The sequence below is a fragment of the Syngnathus floridae genome, chromosome 9, assembly GCF_059516105.1.
Source record: "Syngnathus floridae isolate MCC-2025c chromosome 9, RoL_Sflo_1.0, whole genome shotgun sequence".
Lineage (NCBI taxonomy): Eukaryota > Metazoa > Chordata > Actinopteri > Syngnathiformes > Syngnathidae > Syngnathus > Syngnathus floridae.
Window position 1 is genome coordinate 1,687,551 of NC_142421.1, and position 23,721 is coordinate 1,711,271.

Genomic DNA, 23,721 nt, shown 5'->3' on the forward strand with positions numbered 1-23,721 from the left:
GGTAAGTTAATGTTTCATCATCTTCCTGTAACAAACTCACTGATGCGTGTTGCAGGCAGAAACTAAAAAGGTACTTTTCCACGATGGCTAATATGTGCAGGCAACATCCCAGCTGCTTCAAATACAAACGTCCAGCTGCATAGTGTACCTGTCTGAGCGCTTCCAACTCCTCGCTGGCCACGACCCTTTCCGACGAGGTGTTTTTCAGCCGGGCCTCTGCCGCCTCCAGCTCCGTCTGCAGCTTGTCCAGCTCCTTGATGACCTGGTCGCGCTCGCTCATGATCAAGCGGTATTCGTTGAACACCGAGTCGCGCTCCTCCTTGTACTTGTCGCAGTCCTTGGCCGATTTGAGCTGTAGGTTCTTGTAGCGCGTCACCTCCGACTGCAAGCGCTCCATCTCGCGCTGGAGCTCCTTGTTTTGAGCGGACGACTTATTCAGCTCTTGCTGCACGGAATCGAACCTGGTGGGATGAAATTGTAGACATAGGGATTGTAAAATGATGGTGAACAAAATATCTTTATGCTTCAATCCTGTGGAATTATGTCTCGTATTTTCCAAGGCCAAGCAACAATGATTGGATTTGCTTGTACTAAAAGGAATCATCACAAAGTACTGACATGCTTGCCCTTGGCAGGCTTCCCTCTCGAAAAGCCCAACAGTTGGCAAATCAGATGCTGCTTTGAGATGAAGAGCTTGTTTGAAATAGTGTTTCACGCATATAATGGACACAGGTCACGCTTTCACCTCCTCATGGAGGTGGAGTACTGCTGCTGGTAGTGCATTGCCGAGTCCCTCTGTATGAGCAGCGCGTCCATCTGCTTCTGCAGCCGTCGGGTCTCCTCCTCGGCCTGCTCCAGGCGGCTCAGGTCCGTGTTGTGCGTGGCCACCTTCTCGCCGTAGCGCTTGCTGAGGGCGTCGTAGTCCTTCTTCACGCCCTCCAGCTTGTCCATGGCAGTGTCGTACAGTTTGTTCAGCACCTCCGAGGAGCCCTTTTCTCGCATGACCTGCCATGTACGACAAACACTTGGATTCATTGGGGCCAGTTTCTTTCAAACTGATCTCAATGTATTTGCATTCAACCTGAATGTTGTGTTTCGAATTGACAGCAGGTGGCAGTAAAGAGCAAGCATTGCTCTACCCTTTCACAGCCACATAAATCACAACATTCACGATGACCATGTGTAGGTTGAAGAGGAGCACTATACATTATTTAGACGTGCCAGTGCACATGAGTGGAGCAGCGAACAAGTCAAATCAAAGAGTTCGCAATATTAACAGTAGCGTGTGTCCTTCAACGTGCATTACTCATTGCAGTGAATATCTCATTATAGTGATCTTTCTGAAAAGGCCTGCTAAATTCGTGCGGGAGCGCCAATGGTCGGGGGGCTGTGTTGACCTTGTCTACGCAGCGTATATCCTCATCTTGTAGCAAGATGCTTTGGGGCCGTGTGTCCCTTGGCTAAACCTAAGCCCTAGTATTTTCCCTTTTGTAGAAATGCTCTGTGTGTACATTTCCCCTTCAGCTTGGCTTACGATGTGCACTTAAACACTGTGCTATCCCCATAGGTACACTGCAGAGGAGTCCTATATGGGTCAGAGCACCCTTTGTTGACCAGAGTGCAGCAAAAGTCACTTATTCAATGCACACTAGAATCAAAGACCTGGGCAATCACTTGCTATCCATTCAATTGTCACTGGGCAATGTTTGAACTCATTCACTGCCATTGATGGCTATAGACGTCAAATATCCATTTTATCTGGGCTGGCAGTGAAGACGTTAACAAAAATGTCAAAGTATATTTTAATAATATCTCTCACGTGTAATTTTTTGGTGAGCATACCTGCTGCTGCTGCAGTCGGAGGTCGGACAACTCCTTCTGGTCTTGACCGTGGAGCCGCTGGAGCTCCTCGCAAGTCTGCTTGAGGTGATTGTGCTCTCGGACCAGCTGAGCGTTGTCCCGCCGCAGCGTCTCCATCTCCTCCTTGAGCTGCGTCTGTTCGCCCAGGATGCGGCTGTGCAGCATGCTGGATGAAAAGCGAGCAGCCAAAAAGCATGTATGAAGTGACATGCCAAAGGTTAATAAAAGGCTACGTGATTTGATTTATGGCCCCTTTTTGCTCAATGCAACCCAAAAAGTCACAATTACAAATATTTCTACAAAACACACACACACTTCTAGATCATACATTTCAATGGTAATGACCCAGTTTGGTCAATGGGTTCCATTGTAATCAGAATACAAGGCGCCATCTTACCCCAGCTAACCAATCAATAAGTTATGTAGCATGAAGAGCGATTTGGCATCTGGCCTACTCACTGGTAGAAGTCAGCCTCTTTGACAGCCTCCTCGCAGCGCTTCAGCGTTTTGGTGTGCTGGTTCTGGAGAGACTGCAGATCTGCCATGGCCCTCATGCACTGGCTTTTTAAGCGCTCATAGTCATGGCTGGCTTTGGAATTTGGCCTTAAAAGAGAGACGCCACAAAAAAAAAAGGAGTCGACAGGGAGAATAGCGGAGACATAACCCGACCTGGGCGCAAGGACAATATAGAAAGGGTTGAGATTCCTCTCATAGGTGGGAGCCGCGGTACTGATAAGAAATATTTCGATGATGTGCATAGTTGGCCTTCGAAAAGGAGGCTTGGGAGGGGGTCGGCTTTCTACCTGCAGTCATCGAATGTGGTGCCAGGCGACGCCAGGGCCAGACGCTTGCGGAGTTCGTCCCGCTCCCTGGTCACCTGGCGGAGCTGGAACAGGACGGTGTCCAGGTGGTCGGCGGGCGGCCGGTTGTCATTGATGGCAGGGGGCGGGGAGGACGCCTCGCCGTTAACGGGCGACCCTGTGACAGTGATGTCGTGGTCGGACACAGGACAAACCTCATTAATGGGAACAGACACTTCAAATACCAACATGTTTACCAGCAATTGTGATTATTTTTTTTTCATCTTCACAGTGCCTGGTGCTAGCTAGTATCGTCAATCATGTCAGGAAGCACGTACTTATCTATATCCGAGTCCATGTGGCTTTGAAAAAAGCTAACCGTTCAATTTCACCATTGCAGGGCTAAGCGGAACGAACAAATTTTAATGTACGTCGATTTGCAACTTGAAAAAGGGGCTGTGATTCCAACATAATCCTCTAGGGTTTCTGTGGTTGAGTTCTGATGTGCTGTAAATCCCGACAGATGTATCTTGTAATTACGAGATGTGTAATCTGTGACGGGGGAATGTTAAAAGTGAAGCTACATCGCCATTTGGTGAGTGTGTGTTTTTGGTGTGGTTTCACAGAGCATTCCTTTGGTTGGACTCGACTTACTATAAAGGCTTACAACACACTTTGGATTCTCTGCCAAAGAGACAAGCAAATGTGTCACTAAGCAGTCGGCGCTATACAAAGAAACACATCCATGGTACACAGACTTGGGGCAGGAAATTTGAGGATTATATTCATCTTTGACTCAACATTTTGGCCCTTCTGGAGGTTTATGTAACGCAGCTGAGTCATTTGGACCTTCGTCAAAAGCGGGAAAACAAGCACGCCGCTGATCTCTTAAAGAAAGGGGGAGGACATAGCTTTTCGGCGCCCCAATGTAGTTCAAGACAAAAAATGAAGGAGGGGCGCTCTCGTCTCCAATTTCCTTCTACAGCCCATAAATCATGACGGGCTCATTTAAGCACAATTGCCAAAATGCCGAAGCTCAGGGATGTAATCAAATATTGATATTATCATGTTTTATTAAAAGATTCATTAAGCTGTTTTAAAATTGGGTCGGTCTGTGTCTATCACATGCTCGCTTGAGTCCCACAAGGACCAAGCCCATTACGTACCGACGCTGCTGAGGGAGCTGCTGCTCTCCGAGTCGGACGGCATGGTGGAGAGGACGCTGTACGTCGAACCTGGCAACACAAAGCACAATTCCGACATCCGTCAAATTGACTGATTTCCTCTTAGGCCCGCTTTGGGCCATATTGCCGCCGCAGGTGTACGACGCAATCAGTGGAAGGCTTTGGTTGGGGGTGAAACCCACGTGAACGTTCTTCCTCGGCAGACTCCACATGAAGCGCCGTCATCTTTCAACTGTCTTTGCACTCTGCCTGCCTTTGATGTAGTATAGCCGCTGTATGTTTCTGCCGCACAATGTCACAGCTCAAATGGGATTTTCTCTTTTTTCGGCACGAGCGTGAGCATCCACGTGGCGCACGCAACATGGAGAGAGGGAAGGATAATTCTTCATCTCAACGTGCCGTTAAGATGCGGCCATATTTTTGCATGGAGAGGATGTGCGCTTGTTTGTTACACTGCAGAGCGTCTGCTCTAAAGGGCAACTGCAACCTTCCAGCAACATGAGCGTTTTTGTTTTTTTTAAACAGTCCAAAAATGGAGCTTGATGCAGAAATGCTTTTTTGCCTACATTGTCGTCTGACTTTAGGATCCGCTGAACATCAGTTTTAGCATCACTGGACTATGCACAAAATGATCACGACACACCGACTTCATTTATTTACCCGGCTACTAGTGTTGGTCTCTGCTCTAAAAAAAGAACATGTTCATTTTTTTTTTAACACTCAATTAAAAAGTGCTGCGTTTCCTCCTGCAGTGAGAACCTGACGCCCCTCCTCTCTCCTGCGAACAAAACCCTCGTGCATCCATCAAAGCTCGTAAGAAGAAAGTGCCAGTAAATCACAAAAGGAAAACAGATCTGCTGGTGCGTGCCAGCCTCCTCTAAATGGGCCTCGACAATAAACGGTCAGTGGCGCTGAAAATCTTTTTCAGACTCTAATTCAAACGGCACGAACATCAATAAAAAGGCAGGATTTTAAGTTTGGGGGAAAAAAAAAAAGAAGCACGCTATGTGTGCGTGTGAGCTATATTTACTGAGTCACACAAGTTCCCGTGAAGCGGGTTTAAGAGATGGCTGCTTTTGTAAGCAGCAGGCAACAAACCCATGCCAACTGTTCCCTATCTCCATCTCCATCTTTGCCTTCCCACTGGGTTTGAGCCACGCTCTGGCTCCACTCCTTCCATGTGTGACAAGGCCAAGCCTAATTAAGTGTGAGCGAGAGCGAGACCGAGCCACTCCATCTTAGACCCTGTAGACAGAGGAGAGGCCGGGGGGGGGGACGGCAAGGGGGCACACCGGGAGACAGCTTGGAGGAGAGGCGAGCGGGTGAAAGGACGATCGTTGCGCCACACAAAAAGAGATAAAGGTTGTTTGAGAAAAAAAAGGGAGGATACCCAAGTCAGATGGGTGGGAAGAAAAAAAAAACGTTTAATCTGTTCTGGTGATCCGCGCTGCTTAACACATTTGCTGTCGAGAGCTTTGATTTTCTCCCAGCGTATGAAGCAGATTCCAGGCTGTGCATTATTACATCGCCACAAAAATAAACCCTCTGAACTCATTTGCATGGTTGCGAGAGCTGACTTCTTGAACCCGCCCGCTATCTGCCTGAGCGAGTCTCGTGCTAAACAGACATAAGCCACGGCGAGTCTTTAGCAAAACTCCTCTGCAGGCTAAGTCCCCTTTTTTAAATCCGAAGCAACCTCGCTGGAGGCTGACAGGGGAAAAGCGGGAAACATTGCTTTTTGTTTGAAAGGCACTCAGATGAATTAAAATAGTCAGTAATCCCTATGACAGAAGTTACTCAGCAAATGACTCAACAATGCGACCCATATTTGGTTGTGAAGTGACTTCACGTCTTCAATGCGACTCACTTTGACTTTAGTGATGAGGCGGCCGCCAATTCCGATTCAGAGATCAATAAATGATGTCGCCCGTCTACGCTTCCAATATCTGGCATAACACTCCCACAAACGGGAGGATTACTGGCCCAATCCTCAGGATTTAGCCACACGGACAAAATGTTTGGATGAGAATTGCGAGCTTACAAGCAATTAGCTCCAATGTCATATATGAGGCATCTTTCTGGAGGTCCGCGGGTTAGCGGCGCTAGCTGCTGTCCGAAGCCCGCTTCATCACAGCTACTAATTAACGCCATCGGCGTAAGATGCGAGTGATCATTTGTAATGTCCGTGTCAATGAAGATTCAATGTCAACAATGCAATAAAAAGAACAAAAAATTGAATTCTGATTTTGACAGATACCATTAGTGCCTATTAGATGTTGATGGTCTTTAGGAAGGAGACACAGGAGGTGATAAATGAAGCCTCGGAGGACCCGAGGCAGCGTTAGCGCTGGCCTGTTGCTATGATCTAAATAGGTCAGGAGAGGACTCGCCTCTACCTTCGGGGGTCTCGCTACCCCTTCTCGCTTCGCCGCCTTCTCTCCCGATCAAGCGATGTGCTCCGCGGCCGACGCTCACTCGCTCGCTCTCTTCAGATGAATAGATTAGGTGTTCGACCACATAAGGCGAGGTGACACGTGTTGCCATGGTGAGGCCGGATGAGGAGAGGCAGAGGCGAAGAGGGCTGAAATGGAGCCCGAGGGGGGGGGGGGGAGAGAGAGAGAGAGAGAGAGAGAGAGAGCGCGAGAGAGAGAGAATGAGAGAGAGAGAGAGGGGGGGGGGGCTTGGCGGGCCTTATCAAACAAAGACGCAAAGTCTGGCTTCGACTGAAACTGAATTATTAAACGATTCCAGAAAATCAGCACGGCTGCCAACTGACACACAAAACGCTCTGATAAGAATCTTGATGGGAAGCGGCCGATGCGTGAAACCTCCGTGCCGGTACGCTTTGTACTTGTGCTTTAACGACGCCAACAACGCGGGGTCACGCGGTCAAGAAACAAACAAAAAAAATAAGCGGCTTCTTCTTCGTCTAAAAAAACAACAACCCAAAACACACAAACCAAGAGGCAACTAAAAGTATCTGTGCTTCCTTTTACACGTTGGGCTGCACTGCCTTTAAACTGGAGAAGCATGCAATAATATCGGGAAAAAATAAAATAAAAAAATGGCTGGGCATGACTCGCTTGTTTTATGTTATGCTTAAGTGAGACGGCGGGATGGTGTGTGACGACAAAGACGAGAAAGCAAATTTACATCCCCGACCTCTAAATCCTGGCTCCGGTGCAGTTTATGGAGCATGCGAGCTATTGGACTGAGCTGGTGATTCATTCCTCTTCAACCTCAGCTATCAATACAGAGCACCCCAATCAGGAATGGCCATTCGACTTAATTGATTGGGTGAGATGGGGGAGGGGGGGGACAAGCTTCAATGATTATCAGCGGGATGGGAAAATCTCTGTGTAAAATATTCTCAACTCTTCTTTGAAACAATGTCAATGGTGGCGCCGGTATTGCAGTTCCCACACAAAGACACAAAGAGCGGTACCAGTAGAACGCATTTCAATGGTCATACCGATCACTGCCGGGTGATTTAAACGACACGGCCAGCAGTGAGCCAGCGTGGGAATGTCACCAGAGACACCGGATTAAAAACTGTGAACCCCCGAAAGATTTACCCGTCGGTGATGCACTTCATCAGTGTTGTGTGAACTTGTTTCCCAAGAGCTTGAAGGCAATAGGCTTAACAAGATGGCCCATTTAAATGTCACCAGTGTGACTCAAAACAAAATGGTAGAAGGTGTTTGAGTACGGTTGAGTGTCTGTGAGGGAAAAGTCCAGTAATGCTTCAGAATGTTTCCTCCATGTGTCTCATAAACGCCAGTTTTATGGGGAACAAGACTTTTGGGAGGGAAAAGTTCAATGGAGGGATGATTTGACAGATTTTTCCCCGAAACAAATAATTTAGTTCACGAAATTGAACAAGATTCTCGCCTCTTGCATTATAAATCCTGCACTTAGTCTTTGAATAACACGCTGGAGTGTCTCTTGCTGGATTTGACAGTCTGATCTAAGACTTGTACAACATTAAACTTTGTTGTTGTGATATCACATTTTAGCGTTAGCAAATCGAATTTAAAAGTCTTAGGTCGACTTCAAACTCATTTTGAGAGACGTCTCGGAACTCGGACCGGAAAGAAGGAATCCCCCTCATATTTGTCCCAATCCTGACTTGACCCACGGTACTTTTGTTTTTTTCCTGTTGTGAGCTTCTCGACTCTTAAGTAACAACTAAAATGCTGTTTGACTTCTCCGAAACATGTTTGCTTTCCATGTTCTCTCCGCTAAAGTGCGCAAATACAAGTTTAATGGCTCGATCCGACTCCCTCCCTCTGCTCCCAATAAGACGTGAAATGGGCCTTACTTCTGCTGGGCCAACATTCTGGGCAGCGAGCCAGCGTAGCTTCACTGCCGATGCAAAAAGGGGCGACCGTCTGATTTCAGGAGTCCACTATGCTCAGCATAAACATAAAAGACGTCCAAACGGGATAACTCCATGAGCCGGGATTACTCGGCGGCACGCACAGTGCCTGACTCACGGCTCCGTGTTCTTCGGGGCCCCTGGTCAAAACCCACCCACCTCTTTCACTGTGAGGTTTGTCACGCTGTTTGCTCTTTGACGCACAAGATAAAAATGATCTCCCGCAAATAGAACCTAACAGTCACGAAGACAAAGTAAGGTCTTCGGCCGAGCCAAGCTGTCGGAACTACTGAACTGGCGTAATGTTGAAATATACCCCCCAGAGTGCAATTGGGTCTGCTTTATTATCAGCCGGTCTTTATGGGTCTCCACGCTACAAAATAACCTCTCGTTCAACGTAAGAGGAGACATCACTTTTGTCCCGAACATCTTGCCTGTGCCAAGAGCCGCGAGAAGCAAAGGGTGAAAAATGTCTTCAAAATGTCCGCCAAATGGGAGCCGCCGGGGAGAAGCCTGCCTGAGTGGAAGCAACACACAAATGGAATTTTGGACCATCTTTCCGACATTCCTTTCATCTGTAGAACAAGGGCCGCTGTGTTGATTTAGATCGACTTTACACAGTGTGCAGAGATAATTCGTTGGACCTTTGTAGAGGTCACCCGTCTGAGGAGGTAAAAAAATATGCCGAGAAGAATTCGTCAGACTAAAGATACTATTGTTGGATATTAATCAAATGGAACCTCCCCTGAACTCATTCACTGTCATCGACAGCTATAGACGTCAAAGATCAATATCAACTGGGCCGGCAGCGAATGAGTTAAAGTCTAACTGACATTTGTATCAAACCTGTTGACATTTTAAACAATCTGAACTCATGTGATGTCTTTTTGTTTTCGGTGGACAAACACCAATTAGCTGCAAACTAGTACAACAAAACTAACTTTGTCAGATCAAGCACGAGGGTTGGGAGGATTTTGCAATCTGGCGTCCCCTCCGCCTCCCATCTTGCAAAATCATGCCTTGTCCAGAAAAATAAGGGATCAAGTACTGTCAACTCATTCGCTAGCCATCACAACACTCAAGCCAGAGCCTCACGTGACCCGGGTGGACAAATGGGTGCAGGTGTCGGCTATACAAATGAAGGAGTTGCGGATTAAACAGATGGAGAGCCGACGACACGTGCCAAGAGCGCCGGGGGAAGCTGCAAAGGATGGACGGGATGGAAGAATAGACAGGGTGGGTGGGAGGTAAGGTAACGCAAGGTCAAAAAGCTGTTTATTTCCATGACATCACAAGGCGAGCAAATATTTTCAAAACGGCATTTCCGCTCCAGTCGCTACTCGAAAAACGCTAATTGAGGCCAGCTGTGCTGTAGATATATTTTTGCATTTTCAAAGCAAAAAATACACAAGAGACATGCTTCATAAAACCGCAGGATTAAATTGGGAGAGTAACACTGAGACCCAGTGGACACAATAAGGTCAACCTCTTATTAGCTTGTTTATAGGCCTTGATGGATTTATTGAGCAGCATCTCGGACAAGGACAGCCATGCTAGCCGAGAAGCTAATTATAAGTCGTGTAACGCTGCAGCGTCCAATTATTTTGAGTGTGCGTTCAATCTTTAACCTTGTTCTTAAGATGAATAGAGTATTTATTCATAAAAGGCCAACAATTTGGCTTTGGAAATCATGACTTGCTAATGGCTTCTTTCACGCACGGTTCAAGTGACACAATTCTATTTAGTTTTTTTTACTCTTGGCACAATTGGATTTGAATCTACACGGAAATAACCAGTAAAAAAACAATCCATCTCGGCATTCCTGTACTTGGAGCCCCGGCGGAAATCCGATCTAAGATGGCAACCTGTGCTGCAGGTTGAGCGGCGATCTGGTGGTGTGATAAAAGGCGCAGCGAGTGCCTCGTCCAAAACGCGATGCGCTCTAACGCCATCAATCAAAGAAACGCTGCGACGACAATCGACTGCGGATGAACCCCATGGCGGTGGCCGAGGATGAGAGCGTTGCGGACTGGGTGCGTCATGGCACGACAGCTCGCATGTAGAAACGCACACGCAGATGCACAAACACTGACTGGGGGGTGGAGAAGCGAGGCCAGGTTCAGCCCACGGGAGATATTCAAAGTCAGCAGTCATGACAGCAGCGTTAAGGTCACAATTCATTCCGTCGTTGTCACCGCTTTATGGAGTGGGACAGAAACCGGGAAAGACGACACACACACGCATGCACATGCGCAGAGTGTCTATGTGCCGGGCTGCTGTACACAACAAAGTGCTGAACAGGCACTTTGGGTCTTTCAAACAAAAGGCCTGTTGTCTCCCCTTCCTCTTTGTATCACCACGCTCTTCTTCTGTCTCACTGGCGTGCTCCAAACATCGTTGAAAGAGCAACGCATCCTCCATCAAGGCCGCACAAATAACACCGCCGTATTTTCTCAAATTGAAATCTGCATTGCGGTGGAGCCTCGATTCATCACTGCCTACTTGGAACAATAAACGCTTCACCTCAAATAAATGCCTCATTCCTCAACCTCCGACGTAACACGTGGTGTCACATGATGCCGGGCTAGCAATTACTTTTAATCACCCTTTGTGTATTACTAGACCCAAGGCTGTTTATATATTACAATGCTGATCGAATGGAATCTTAATACTGTGTGGAATAATATTGGCAAAGGATGTTTGACCACAAACGGTCCAGCAACACACGCAAACAGAAAACTAAACCAAAGTAATTTGAGTCAAAAGTGTGGTCACAGAAAGCATTATAGTTCCAAGTCAAGGTCGCACCCCGTATAATATGAATTCTGTAAATCAACAGGGTGACCCCTATTCAGTCCATCCTCAATATTGCTAGCGCCTAGCGAGGTCATCACCTGATTTAGTATCAAAAAGGTTGGCAGATCAAGTAAGGGAAAAGGACAAGAAATCAGGACAAGGAGTGAATGCAAGAGGCAAAAGGGCATCAGAGGGAGGGCAAGGACGCCGCAACTTCTCAGCTGAATTGTGCTGCCCTCTGCTAGAAGTGCGTTTATGTCACAGTCACATGGCAGCGTGCGCGTGTGCGCACACGGTATGTGCGTCCAAGTCCATCTTCAGGTCAGTTGTCAGCTTGGCTGCGTAATCAGCTTGCAGCCCTTTGCATGAATATGAATCTGATTATATTTACTCGGCGGACGAGGACGTGCTGAATGACTCCCGTGGCTTGCGGTTTAATTAGTGACTTTGTCAAGAAGGGGATAAACGACACGAGACACACGCACACAGTCCTCCGGTATTCTGACGCACGGCATGACCGGCGTCAGAATAATGAACGACTTGTTTGTATGTTTATCTCCGGTGAGAGTGTGAAGGGCTTGCTGAGGCCTTGCGATTTGAATTTGGCACTCAGGAGATGGGAAGACGACTTCTATCAAAACAGAAGACAGTTTCAGTTCATTTGTGTAAAAAGGAAGAAAGTGGTCGATTCTCAGTTGACCAATCAGCAAAAGGCAACTTGTCAAGTTCCAGCCATGGCAAGTGTACCATTGCGACTGGTTGCCAGTTCCCAAAAGTGCTTCGCATAATGAATCCAAATATTTGTCAATCACAGTGGCTTCTTAAAAATAAATATTTGCTTAATCATCCTTCGATCAACCGCTCATTCTGTTCCCAATTGGTCTTTCCCCATTGAAATGAATGAAAATTCCATGAATCTGTTCAAACCCGCTAATAAATGCCAAAAAAATAAATGTTTTTTTTATCATGCAAGCTCCACGAGCAGAGAGCAGGTCGCCTATCAGTGAGATTAATCACACACTCATTTACTCTCTGCGCTTGAAACGCCTCACGGAGTCGAGACGACCGAGCGAAGCTCCGGAAAGCTTGCGTTCCGATATACAGTGGGAGTGCCCGGAGGCTTTGTCTTTGCTCTCTCCCTCTCAAGTGCACTTAAAAGGCGGTAATCGCATCAACCGAATCGCTACAGCAAAGATAATGAGAATAACAAGGGGAGGGAAAAAAAAAAAAACACTCAACGCTCCAGTCGGAAGACGGGCGGCCAAGGAGAGCGGGGCGGCTGCAAAGGCGTGATAATAACGACAGTTTACTTCAGCCAGAGAGGCAAACGCAGGGCTTAAGCCATAACTACAGGCTGAGATGAACGATGAGCATCCTCGCTCCTTGTACACAGAAGGGCAACACACTCAGAGAACGGTCGTGGCCCTTTAGGGACACAATGATACTTTGATGTCATTCACCACATTTGGAATAGGGCTCAACAATTCAATGAATTCAAACCCACATGTGATGTAGCAAAATGCAATTTTAAAATTGCTACGGCTGAACTTTTAATGGGGAAAAACAGATTTTGCAGAAAGTAAGCTGTAGTTTTTATATGCAATGGCCGTTACAGAAATAGGGACAATGCAAAATCCATTTTTTTTTTTATCCGATTAAAGGATTTGATTATTGGTAAAATGGCTTTTCTGGGAATATTCGATAACTGCAGCCCAACTCGAACTAGAACCTGCTCTTTGGATTCTCCATAGTGGAAAAGGAGCCTTTGACCCCTTTTGGAACGACATCGTACTTTGAGGGACAGAAAATGTGTAAAGAAAGACCTTGTCGCCGAGACTCGCCTACGAGTCAGATCACGGACAATGTTGGCAGCCGCGATAAAAAAAAATGAACAGTATTTTAGGATCAGCGCTAATCCGCAGCTGTGACAATCAATGTGAGAGGTATTACGGCTCGGGGAGGGATTGGCAGTAGCAGACCTAAACGTTTCAAACAAAGCTTTCCCTATGCCAAAACCTTTTGGAGTGAGGAGATCTCCCGCTTACATTTGGGTCGCTAGGCCCATCCTGCTTCGAGGTACCATGCCGGCTGGCGTAAAACTAGACGAGCGCTCACACATGCTCGCTTTGTCCGAGGCACCGCTACAAATGAAATATACTTTCATTAAAGTGTGGATGTATTGGGGCGCTGAAAGTAAATCAGGCTGACGCTCACAAGCGCAAGCACACGCGGCCAATGTGTGTGTGCGGGTCGACGTGGTACGACGGCGGTACGTCCGTTGTCATGGAAACAAGTCAGGCGACCTAATGCGCCGTGACCGCGACGCGCCACCGACAGAAAACTTGATGCTGATGTTGCTGAACCGATGCTTGGGAATCGAATGGCATCGCACACTGAGCGAATGTCGCTTGTCAAACAAGAGTCCTTCCACATGAATCATAGCTAAGGGACTATAAAGGACGGCGCAGTCTACACGGATTTGGTTTGATGCTCTTGGTTCACAAATTCAATTCGATGGGTGACTGCGGCTAGGAGAAGACAGAGATTGAATAGAGTCTACATTGACATCTGGACAACAAAAGCGATGTATCTCCTCTTAACTAACATAATAGTGAGTAACGTTATATTTGTCTATATGTGTTGCTCCACCATTTTTGTTTAATCATAGGCCATCTCAAGGTACCAGTGTACATTACAAACCCCGCATATATAATATAGTGCTAATTAAGCAGAACAACCGAACCGTTTTTATCCATCTGCCATTTTGCCTTGTACTCCCACTTGTTGTCAACTGAAATAACCTCTCAATGCCTAATGACCTGTTTTGTGAGTCTGACCATGTGATGCTGGCAAACATCCTTATGTGTTGGGGCTGTCACAGATCTTTTCAGATTTGAAAACTCCTTGTGTGTACCAGGCCTTAAGGGAGAACTTGTGGCAAGCTTTGGTGACCCACTTAAAATGATATGTACGACCCAGAGGCTTCACGTTTGACACCTGAAAGACCTCCAATTAGAAAATGGATGGATTGAAATGTTGCAATAGAATCAAATTGCCCCATGCTTTGGTCTAGTGTCTCTGGAAGACCACCCAGGTCACAGCCAAAAAAGAGCCCATTTCCTACCGGTGTTGTGGTCCACGGTCCCTCCGCCGATGTTACCGCCGAAGAGGACAGCGTGGAGGTCGGGGTATGCCTTCTCCAGGGCCATGCACAGGTCCAGGAAATGGTCGCTCTCCTTGTTCGTCAGCATCTTCAGCAGCAGCTCCACTTTCTCCGCGCTGGACGAGCAGTTCTGGTCCAGCTCGAAGCGGTCGAGTTGGCTGAGAGCACCCGAGACGACGAGCAGCTCGATGACACGGTCGGCGTCCGTGATGGACTCCACTAAGTTCGGGTGGCACTGGTCGAGCAACTCTTTGTGCTTTGGATCCATTGCTACGCGCGGTGGTAGTTGCCGTCAACCCTCCTCCTTAGCTTGTCTGAAGCTAACGCGCTGGAATATCCGTAAGCGATCAAAAGTACCGAGAGATCGGGGAACTTAAGTTAGTTGGCCGGAGCGGCATCTGGAGAGTGTTGTTTATAGCATAGTAGTGGGAAAGGCACAAGGAGCCATATTGGTTGCCCGGGGCTGTTGACTGCACTAAACAGCGATACATTGTCCCATCTTACTCGCGTGTGGCGGCGATTCACGTCGTCTTCCGCCTCCTTTCCGAGTACCGACACATTTCTCTGCCCCTCTCTCTCTTCTCGCGAAGCATTCAACGCGCCCTCGGACGAGTCGATTGCTGGCTTACGGGGAGGGAAAGGAAGAAAAAAAGTCATGGAACTCCGCCGCCGAGCCTCTGCTCCACTGTATCCTCCGCCATGTCTGGGCAACTCAGCAGCTGCTGTCCGCTGTCAATCAAGGCGCCGTCCAATGCCCGTATACGGCGAAAGAGGCGGGGCCTGTTGAAGAACACGCCCACTTTTTCAATGGGCGTGAACGTGACCTCACGTTACGTCGGAATTAAAATAAAAAGTGACGACGGAGAAAAAGTGTAGAAAATATTTTAGATTTGCAGTAGATGCTGCAATTAAATGATTAAAATCCAAGAATACAATTTTTATCCTCGTATTTATTTTCAGTGAGAGTGAGGGCTGATATGGGGCATTTAGTGAAATAAATGTGAAATAATTATTTTGTATCTAAAACACAACTATGTGTACAGTACATCTGAAGCACTGGTTAAGATGCACATAAAATAATTTAACAATAGTAAATATATGTTCTCATTCATTTACTATTGATTTTATGGAAGCATTTCAAATATGGTCTAGTTGAACTTTTCCTTTTCAAGAGATGCTGAATCGTAATCATACGCAAATGCGTCTATATGAAATGTGCACCTTTATAAAAACAAAATCCATGCTTACATAATAATGTTGCTGTAGCCACGGGCGTATGCACCGTGTAGCATCTCCATTCAAGCTGCAACACTGCAACCGATTTCCCCGCACGTGTGTGGAAGCTTTCAAAAGCTATTCAAGTGCTGACAAATGATATCAGCATTTGTGAAATACAACAAGAAGATGATGGATGCCGTCCGCTCTCAAGATTGTTGGCACAGAAGCAGCCGTCTGCAGGCGTTTACCTCTCTCAAAGCGTGACCTTATTCATGCATGCACTGAATCTCATTGTGACATCTCCAATTCCTTTCCTCTCATTCTCCCACCCTCCCTTCCTCCTCTCTGTCTGCCATGTTGGCTCCACACACAGCCTGAGCTATGTGATGTGCTCCCCCTTTAGATGAAAAATTAATGAGGATTCATTCATAAGCAGGTCCCCCGCTTGCAGACATAGATTGCACACTCGTGTCTGGAGCCTTTTTTTCTGAAAAAAACATTAACATTATTTATGTTGCATTTATTCTCACCCCTCTCATCAGTACTGATAAGAGAAAATATCAGGGAAACCTCAAAAGTGGAACATAATACATTCTATAAAACTAGTTGACTTCCAAGCTGTTCTCATTCTATCCATCCAAAGATGGCCCAAATGGGGAACTCAACCTGAAGGTAACATATTGATGACAATCATGCTACTTTAGGCTCTGCAACACATAACTTACTCTTATTTAGGATGTAGTTAATGTTCTATGATAGGTATTTAGCTATATTTTAAGTGGGTCACAATATTACTGGCATAATGACGAGGAAGGACATTGTTGATGTCCTTTGTCATTACTCCTACATGACTACATATATTATGCGGAGGGCGTTCTCTGAGGGATCAAATGAGAAATCAAATTAAAACTCTGTCTTTTTTTAATTATGTGTAAATTACACTCGCTTTATTTTGATACCTGCAACAGACGTGCAGCAAGTGCTCATAATGAGGAAACTGGATTACACAGGCATAACCACCTCATCGTCTTGCAAACTGATGGGATGGTGTCTTGCCTTGATTAAAATTAGGCCTGATTATTATCTCAGCATGGTGATAATGCCTTCCCGTCATCTAAATTCAGCAAGACGTCAGGGAGGGGCACGAGTTTTCCCCACACATGCTCGATTTGTTTAACATGACACAAGCAGCTTTTGTGGACAAGTTGTGTTATGTTATGAGGCTGGAATCCAGGCCGCGGCCCCAAGCCACGTTCTGAACTCACTGAAGTGAGAATGACTTCAGTATTTTGCTGCCCTCTGCTGGCAAAAGAGTAAAACGCAGTTCAATGTGATACAGATAAAGTGGTGTTTTTTTCTAGGCTGTAATGAGTTTTTGCTAAACTGAGTGAGGGATTGTTTGAACACATTCACCAGACAGAAAAGATTTCTCATGATTTTGAAGCCTTGTTTTGAATATATGGTGATTTATTTGACCAACAAAATTTAGCAGGGTTGACTGTAAGCAATCTAATGAGCGAGTAAGTAGTCACCCGTAATTGTTTATTTTTTGAGAATTTTGAATATAAAATTACAGGCGAATGTTTGAGATAGAATCATACACATTTTCCTAAACCATAGGGTACAGCATTGACAGAAAATGTTAAAGCAGGCTTACTATAGCCATCACAGGGCACAGCGTGATATGTAGTGCAATTGTGCATTTCATTTCAGCCCAAACATTATTCAATTTTTGAGACATGAAATAGTTATGATATATCTGCTCATAAAGGCACATCTACAATTGGCACTACATCATGATTTTATAGGGACCCAATAAACATATACAACAATATTTATATATTTTAAAAAATATAAATCATTCTTTCTCACTTGTAATATTTTGAAATTCTCTAAAGTTTAACTCAATCAGCATGTAAAAAATATAAAAGCTTTTTGTGTGCACACATTATATTATCGCAAGTGGCCATGTAAGGTTACAATAGGAAGACACTGGCGTGGCATGCATTTTTGCAGTTTATGTATATTGCTTGGACAATATAAAGCCAAAATGGATTACTATTGAAGTCCCGTAAAATGGGATTGCTTCAGTCATTGCCGCCACACAGCTTGAGGAGGAGCTTCTTGTAGTCTCCTGACGTGTCACCCTGTCGAGATTGGACAAACATTTGTATCCGACACCGTCACTTTTCTTTTGGTTTAATTGGGCAATCAAGCTCATGATAACACTTACAGAGATGTGCGTGTACAGCGACTTGCCGTAGTTTTTCACATATTCCTGGCGGATATCCAGCATGTCGACCTCAGAACGGGACACCATGATTCGGATGAGAGTGGTGTCTTTAGTACCAGCGCCCTGAGCACGCACACACATACGGAAAAAGAGTCATATTAAGATTAGAGAATGTGGCAAAATATACAACTGTTGTTGAAAAAACTGCAAAGACATTACAGACTACTCGACATGGACTTGCCTTTCGTCACGTTAGCAAGGACTTAAAAAATGTAAATGTGAACACGGGCATGCAGCAAGTCTCACCTTCATGGCCTTGTAAAGCCGCTCAGCAAAGTAGGCTGGTGTATTCTTAATACACTTCACTGGAATAGAGAGCATATACGCTTAACACCAAATACATGGAACAACCTTACACCTATATATTGCAAAAAACAAAAACAAGAATATCATGCAACATGCACACTGCAGTGCAGACGTTAAAAAAAATAATTAAAAAAAGTAAACGCAGCAGTGGACTAATTGAAACACAAAACATCTAGATCAAACACTTGAGATTACAGTACCATAACCCTGATGGTGGCAAAAAATCAAAACAAAACAGGGTGTTAATGTACTACATCCAAAAGTCATAAAGGGGTTATCTGAAAGAAAATCTGCGTTCATAGCACAATGTGGCAGTTGGACGACAATTGTTGCCGTTGTTTATCTTACCCACAGCCAGCATGCCACTTTCCAAGTCTCCGGACATCTCCCTGCTGATGCTCTTCTCGATATCTCTGCCACACATCTTTTGGTACTCCATAAAAACTGCACACGACATCATAAAATACATTAAGATTGGAAGATTAGAGCGATGAAATGTTCTATGTCATATAGCTATAACATATTCAAATAATTTCAACGAACCTGCCCTGAGGTGGTATTGGCTCCTGGCACAGAGGATGGCGTTAAACTTGGATTCGTCCGTCCCAAGCTTGTTCTCTCCAGCAGCGTACAGGGCCTAGGAGGAGAGCGGCAGATCTGGTTCTATAAATGATGATGAATGGAGCAAAGGAGTGTGAATTTGTGTCCATTCGATTGTACCTGAGCGTCTTGCTTGGCCAGTGAGACGTCGACATTTGGTCTTTCGTCTCGATTACCCTAAAGTGATGGTGGTGGGGACTTGATGAGTTCTCGCTGTACGTATTGGCAGACAAATATTTCAGTGGGTTTTGTTGTTGTACCTGTGCAAGAGAGATCAAGAGTCTACGGAAGTGTCCTGAGGTGTCGCTGCTGATGGCGTCCTCCATAGACTTCTTGTATTCTAAATTGGAAAGATAAATAAATGACTGATTGTCGAGTGGTTTTGCGCTTAAGCTCACGATTCAAATGCGACTTGAAAATAGGTCAGTTGAAGCCATTTTGCTACATTTGATCATTTTTGTGTGTGTTCGACTGGAGTTTCCACCCAAGCACAAGTCAGACCATTTCAGGGGAGTATGCCTCCATTTTTTTTTTTGCCTCTTGTTGAAAACACACAACGCCAGATGTCGTCAATTTTGATCAAACTCCGAACGTGGCTATTAGTGTCTCACCTGTTTTGTAAATACGGCTTATCTCCTTGATTTCGGCGTTAGAACGTGACGACAGGATCTCTATCAGACAGGCTTCGTCGGTCCCAGCGCCCTGCAGGGATGGCGTAGCAAATTATAATCTCATCTGCTGCGGCTTTGTCAGCACACTTTTCCTGTCTAGCAACAAACCTTTATTTAAACTGACATTTTATTTTTGTTTTTAATTACAGATGCAAAATATTACCATTTATACTACATCCCTCTCATCATTGCTTGCGGTCTGGAATCTTATTTATCAAATCTATACTGTGCAAGTTTGGAATGTTGACCTTGATGGCATCATGAATCTCCGAGGCGTCAAACGCAGACGGGCTCTTCAACGTGGCCATGACCAGTTTCCTGAAGTCACCCGACAGTTCAGAGTGGAGGTCCTTAATCAGATCCTGAAAATGGAAACAAGCTTGGAATAACTAAAAGTCCATCATCAATTACGAGAGCTATGAAAAACAATCTATAATGAGCAGTGAGCGCTTGTCCTCCGGCCCTCTTTCCATTTAGCTGGCAGCACCTGTCATTAACTCGTCAATGCGGGCTAAGCTATGTTAAACTCTTGATATGGAGAACGCCGTACAAACCCCAACGCTATTTTAAAAAACTGTGGCTTTTCTCATTATAGCAACAGGCAGCTGCATTAAGAATAAGAACGGACGGGCAGGATTGGTTTACCTTCCCGTAGGAGGTCTTGTAGGCACGGAGCAGAGGAACACGCTGCTTGTTGGAGCGACTCCCCAGCAAGTCGATGATGGCCTGCTCATCGGTTCCTGCACGCACACAAATATTTTGCATATTCAAATACCAGGAAAATGATTGAGCGTGAGCTTGACCAGAATAAAGCAGCTTCACAAACAGATCACTCACCAAAGCCCTTCATGGCCTTCCTCAGAACTTCCACATCTTTGAGAGGGTCTGCTCCAGGAAAGTCCTTGATTGTCCCTCTGAACCCTTTCTGCAATCACACCAATACAACGCTAATCATATTTGGGCCAATATTCTACAGTAAACCGTCTTGTTGGTTCTTACATTAACAGGCGGCGCCATCGGCATGCCTCCGCCTCCGTAGGCTTGCGCGGATGGATTCGGAGAGGGGACCTTTGGGTACCCGGGCATAGGCGCCGGTGCTGCTCCGTACCCGGTGGGGTTGGGAGAAGGTGCGCGAGGGTAGCCGGCCATAGGCTGGCCGGGGTAGCCCATCCCTGGCCCTTGAGGCATGGCTCCTCCTGGCTGTGAGTACAGGCCATATGACTGATGGTTAGGGAAAGGGGCACCATACCCGCCTGGGAGATAGACAGGCGGGTATCCCCCGGGGGCTTGGGCGTACAGGGAGGGGTTTGGAGAAAAACACCCTACACCTTGGCACATCTGGTAGGCCTGCAATTTGGAGAGATTGGCATTCCGTAACATGGGCAACATTACACCTTTCCGAAGTCTATGGAACTATGTTTCGTGATAGGCAACAATGACACAAGTATGCAAACAAAATGTGGGCCATGCTGTGCAGGGAAATGGGAAGTTTGACGTCACAAATTACACAAACAGGGTACAGAATGACAAAGAAAGAAGGATTGAAAGCAGCACAAAATGGGAAAGCATGAAAGGAATGGATGCTAATTTTAATGTCCTGATGTAAATTGTTTTCTTCTCATGCAAGAAAGCGAGAAAAATAAGCTGACTGGCAAAAAAAGCAATGCTCTTTTTGTTTTTTAATACAAACTTCAAGAACTGACTTACCCATAAAGTGTAAAGACGGAATAGCCCAGTTACGGATGTGAAATTCATTCTAACTGCAATGCTCAACGCAACCATCTCATCATACATATGTGTAAAAATATCTTATCAAGATTTTTTTTTTTTTTTCTTTTCTCATCAAGTCAACCTACCATGCCGGCATTGTATCCCGGGTTGCTAAGGTTGTCCACACCTATGGAAGGATATCCTCCAGCTGGTCCACCTCCCCAGCTGCCTGCAGCACAAAACAAACATTAAACTGTTAGCCACATTGCACTGGCTTCAAAATACCTAATGATTAAGAATAGAAATCGACAATGAATAGAGGAATGACTCCTCTTGCAGGAACTTTCAGACTCGTCAACAAGTAGAGTGTTGAATTCAGAATGGAAGCACTGTAGGGGTGAAAAGAGGGAGCAAAAGACAACTGTGCTACTTGCGTTTCTTAGCAACGGCAGACTTTTGTTTGCTTTGGGGGGGTGCGTACTGCAGGCTACTTTAAAAGAATGAGGAAAATAAACTGGAAAAAAAATGTTGGGAAATAATTGCCTGCTCCCTCACGTCTTACCTTGTGGAGGTGCTTGTGGATAGCCTCCAGCCTGGGGTGGAAAACCTCCTGCCTGAGGTGGGTAACCTCCTGCTTGGGGTGGGTAGCCGCCCGCCTGGGGTGGGTAGCCGCCCGCCTGGGGAGGGTAGCCGCCCGCTTGGGGAGGGAAGCCGCCCGCCTGGGATGGGTACGCACCGGGTTGTGGTGGGTATCCACCGGCCTGAGGAGGGTAGGCACCAGGCTGAGGAGGGTAGCCGCCTGCTTGGGGTGGGTAAGCACCAGGTTGTGGTGGGTATGCACCAGCTTGGGGAGGGTAGCCAGGGTAACTCATGCCTTCAAAGACAAAACAGTAAGTCAATTCAAAAGCGATTAAAGAGTTGGAATCATATACTGCATGAAATTAAAAAAAAAGTTTCCTGGGTGTCAGCCGTTTGCCCTAAAATGGTTACTTCATTTTCCTATGGGAAAATATTGTTTACAAATGCGAATAAATTGGAAGTCGGCCATCATCCAGGAACAGAATTTTCCACAGTTTGCATTGCACAGCAACTCTACCAGTTCCAGGAACAAATTTTGGCAAGAAACACAAACCACACAAAACTACACTCCTTTAAAAGGTACATTCGACATACATTGACAGTAAAATATGTAAATATACTTTTCTTCTAAGACCACAAGGCAATCATTCCTTCTCAAACAAAAGACACCAAAACTGCATAGGTAGGGATGTATTCACTGACAACTCATGACAATACTCTGCAAAAAAAAAAAGTAGATTTACTCGTCAAGCTTCCCCAAGGCTAGGAACAGAGTTGTCAACCTATGAAGCACTACAGGATTGGGGGAGGGACATGATTTGGTATCATACACCCCTCTTATGTAAGGGGCTCTTACTGCAGGTTTTCATATATGTGTTTAACGTTCTTGAATAAAGAACAATGTGAATACACGTCTCCTTGTTTCATTTTATTGTAGTTATGATCAGAGAGTCAACAAAGGGACATTGGCTAACTGTTTAAATCTAGTGACTGTAAAGCTAACTGTACTTCACTTTAGCTTAGCTTTGCTGAGGTTTAGCTGCCAAGCTTGGACGGTAAGTGTGCATCGAGCGAAAACAAATCACTGAAAAATGCGAAATGATATCACGATCGCATAATGAGACGCATTAAAAGTAGACGGCGGTGAAAACAGCGCCAATGTTTAAGTCGAGCTAAAGATAAACATGCACTCCTACAAGGGCTGAGATAATAAAGGAAGGCAGATAAAAAAAAACACTGTAACGTAACACCACGAAACGCCCAACAAAAATAGTCGCGACGTCTCAAGAGATATCTTGTCTACGAAGTATTTCAAAGCCATTGTTCTCAAAATAAATTGACTTGTGGAAATCAGGAACTTACTTGGGCCTGTCGGGCTTTTTCCTGGTGCTCGCCGAGTACTCGAATGCTGGTGAACGCCGTTCTAGGCTTGCCGTGGGTGGGTTTACTCAAGAGTTTCCATCTTGAAGGGAGGAGCCGCCCACCGATCCGTGTGCGTGTGTCACACTTGCGCTGCCTGTCACACCGCTGTCATTAAACGACAACGCCTAATATAGAAAACAAGGCATTTTTTCCACTGACGGCGTGCATACGTAAATGGAATTTCGACTGAATCATCGTAATGATCCATGACGTGATTTTTCTTTACACTGCGTGTGTAATTCCTGCAATTACAATATACAAAACCCAGATTTCAAAAACCAATCAAACTAAATTTGTTTATCTCATTAACCTAATAAACTCTCAAAATTAACATGATTTTTGTAGTGTTATGTTCTGTTTACGGTTTCAAATATTGTCACGTGTTAGGAGGTGCAAAAAGAAATGTACTGTAGTATTAAATACGCCACAGGAGGGAGCCACTTTGAAGGCTTTCACGTGGTGGTCTTGCCTGCCCTGCCAATTGCATGCTGATCGGTTGGTAAGTAATTTAAATCGTCAAGCGACTCCATCCATCATATTTTTTAGCCATCAAAATTTGGCCTGTATTTTGACATAAAAAATGTCAACACTCGTCCATCACTCATTACAGCCATGAAATAAAATATTGCACCATCACTTCTGTCTTTTTAAAATGCATTTGGTGCAAAAACTCGCTGGCTAATGTGTTAAATTAATTTAGTGGTGGTCGGGGGTTTGTCGAGAGATTTGGCCAGCGAACCA

At 45.6% G+C, this 23,721-nt stretch overlaps 2 protein-coding genes across 7 annotated transcripts in view; both read right to left on the reverse strand.

The window, feature by feature from the left end:
* dlg5a (discs, large homolog 5a (Drosophila)) overlaps positions 1-14,910 on the reverse strand; it is a 30,085-nt gene extending 15,175 nt beyond the window's left edge. For 3 of the 5 annotated variants that reach the window (XM_088384405.1, XM_088384400.1, XM_088384404.1), the window contains exons 1-7: positions 14,143-14,910; positions 3,827-3,895; positions 2,664-2,838; positions 2,320-2,463; positions 1,843-2,026; positions 746-1,005; positions 149-461 (exon numbers count right to left, since the gene is read on the reverse strand). In XM_088384405.1, coding sequence (XP_088240531.1) covers positions 149-461; positions 746-1,005; positions 1,843-2,026; positions 2,320-2,463; positions 2,664-2,838; positions 3,827-3,895; positions 14,143-14,449 — 1,452 coding nt within the window. In that variant the 5' untranslated portion in view covers positions 14,450-14,910. The remainder of the gene's footprint in view (positions 1-148; positions 462-745; positions 1,006-1,842; positions 2,027-2,319; positions 2,464-2,663; positions 2,839-3,826; positions 3,896-14,142) is intronic. The other 2 variants (XM_088384401.1, XM_088384402.1) reach the window with 2 other exon arrangements.
* A 1,935-nt stretch (positions 14,911-16,845) lies between these two features.
* LOC148392827 (annexin A4-like) lies at positions 16,846-23,166 on the reverse strand. 2 transcript variants are annotated; one of them, XM_088385569.1, is made up of 15 exons: positions 22,921-23,166; positions 21,542-21,853; positions 21,126-21,208; positions 20,269-20,616; positions 20,107-20,194; positions 19,915-20,009; positions 19,518-19,631; positions 19,210-19,300; positions 18,859-18,938; positions 18,719-18,775; positions 18,542-18,635; positions 18,347-18,442; positions 17,939-17,997; positions 17,633-17,755; positions 16,846-17,546 (listed from the first exon to the last, which is right to left on the reverse strand). In XM_088385569.1, the coding sequence occupies exons 2-15, from the start codon at positions 21,849-21,851 to the stop codon at positions 17,487-17,489; spliced, it is 1,698 nt and encodes a 565-aa protein (XP_088241695.1). In that variant the 5' UTR covers positions 21,852-21,853; positions 22,921-23,166; the 3' UTR covers positions 16,846-17,486. The 2 variants fall into 2 exon arrangements, with proteins under 2 accessions (XP_088241695.1, XP_088241696.1); XM_088385570.1 differs by having other exon boundaries at positions 20,269-20,469; positions 22,921-23,158.
* Positions 23,167-23,721: the final 555 nt, after the last annotated feature.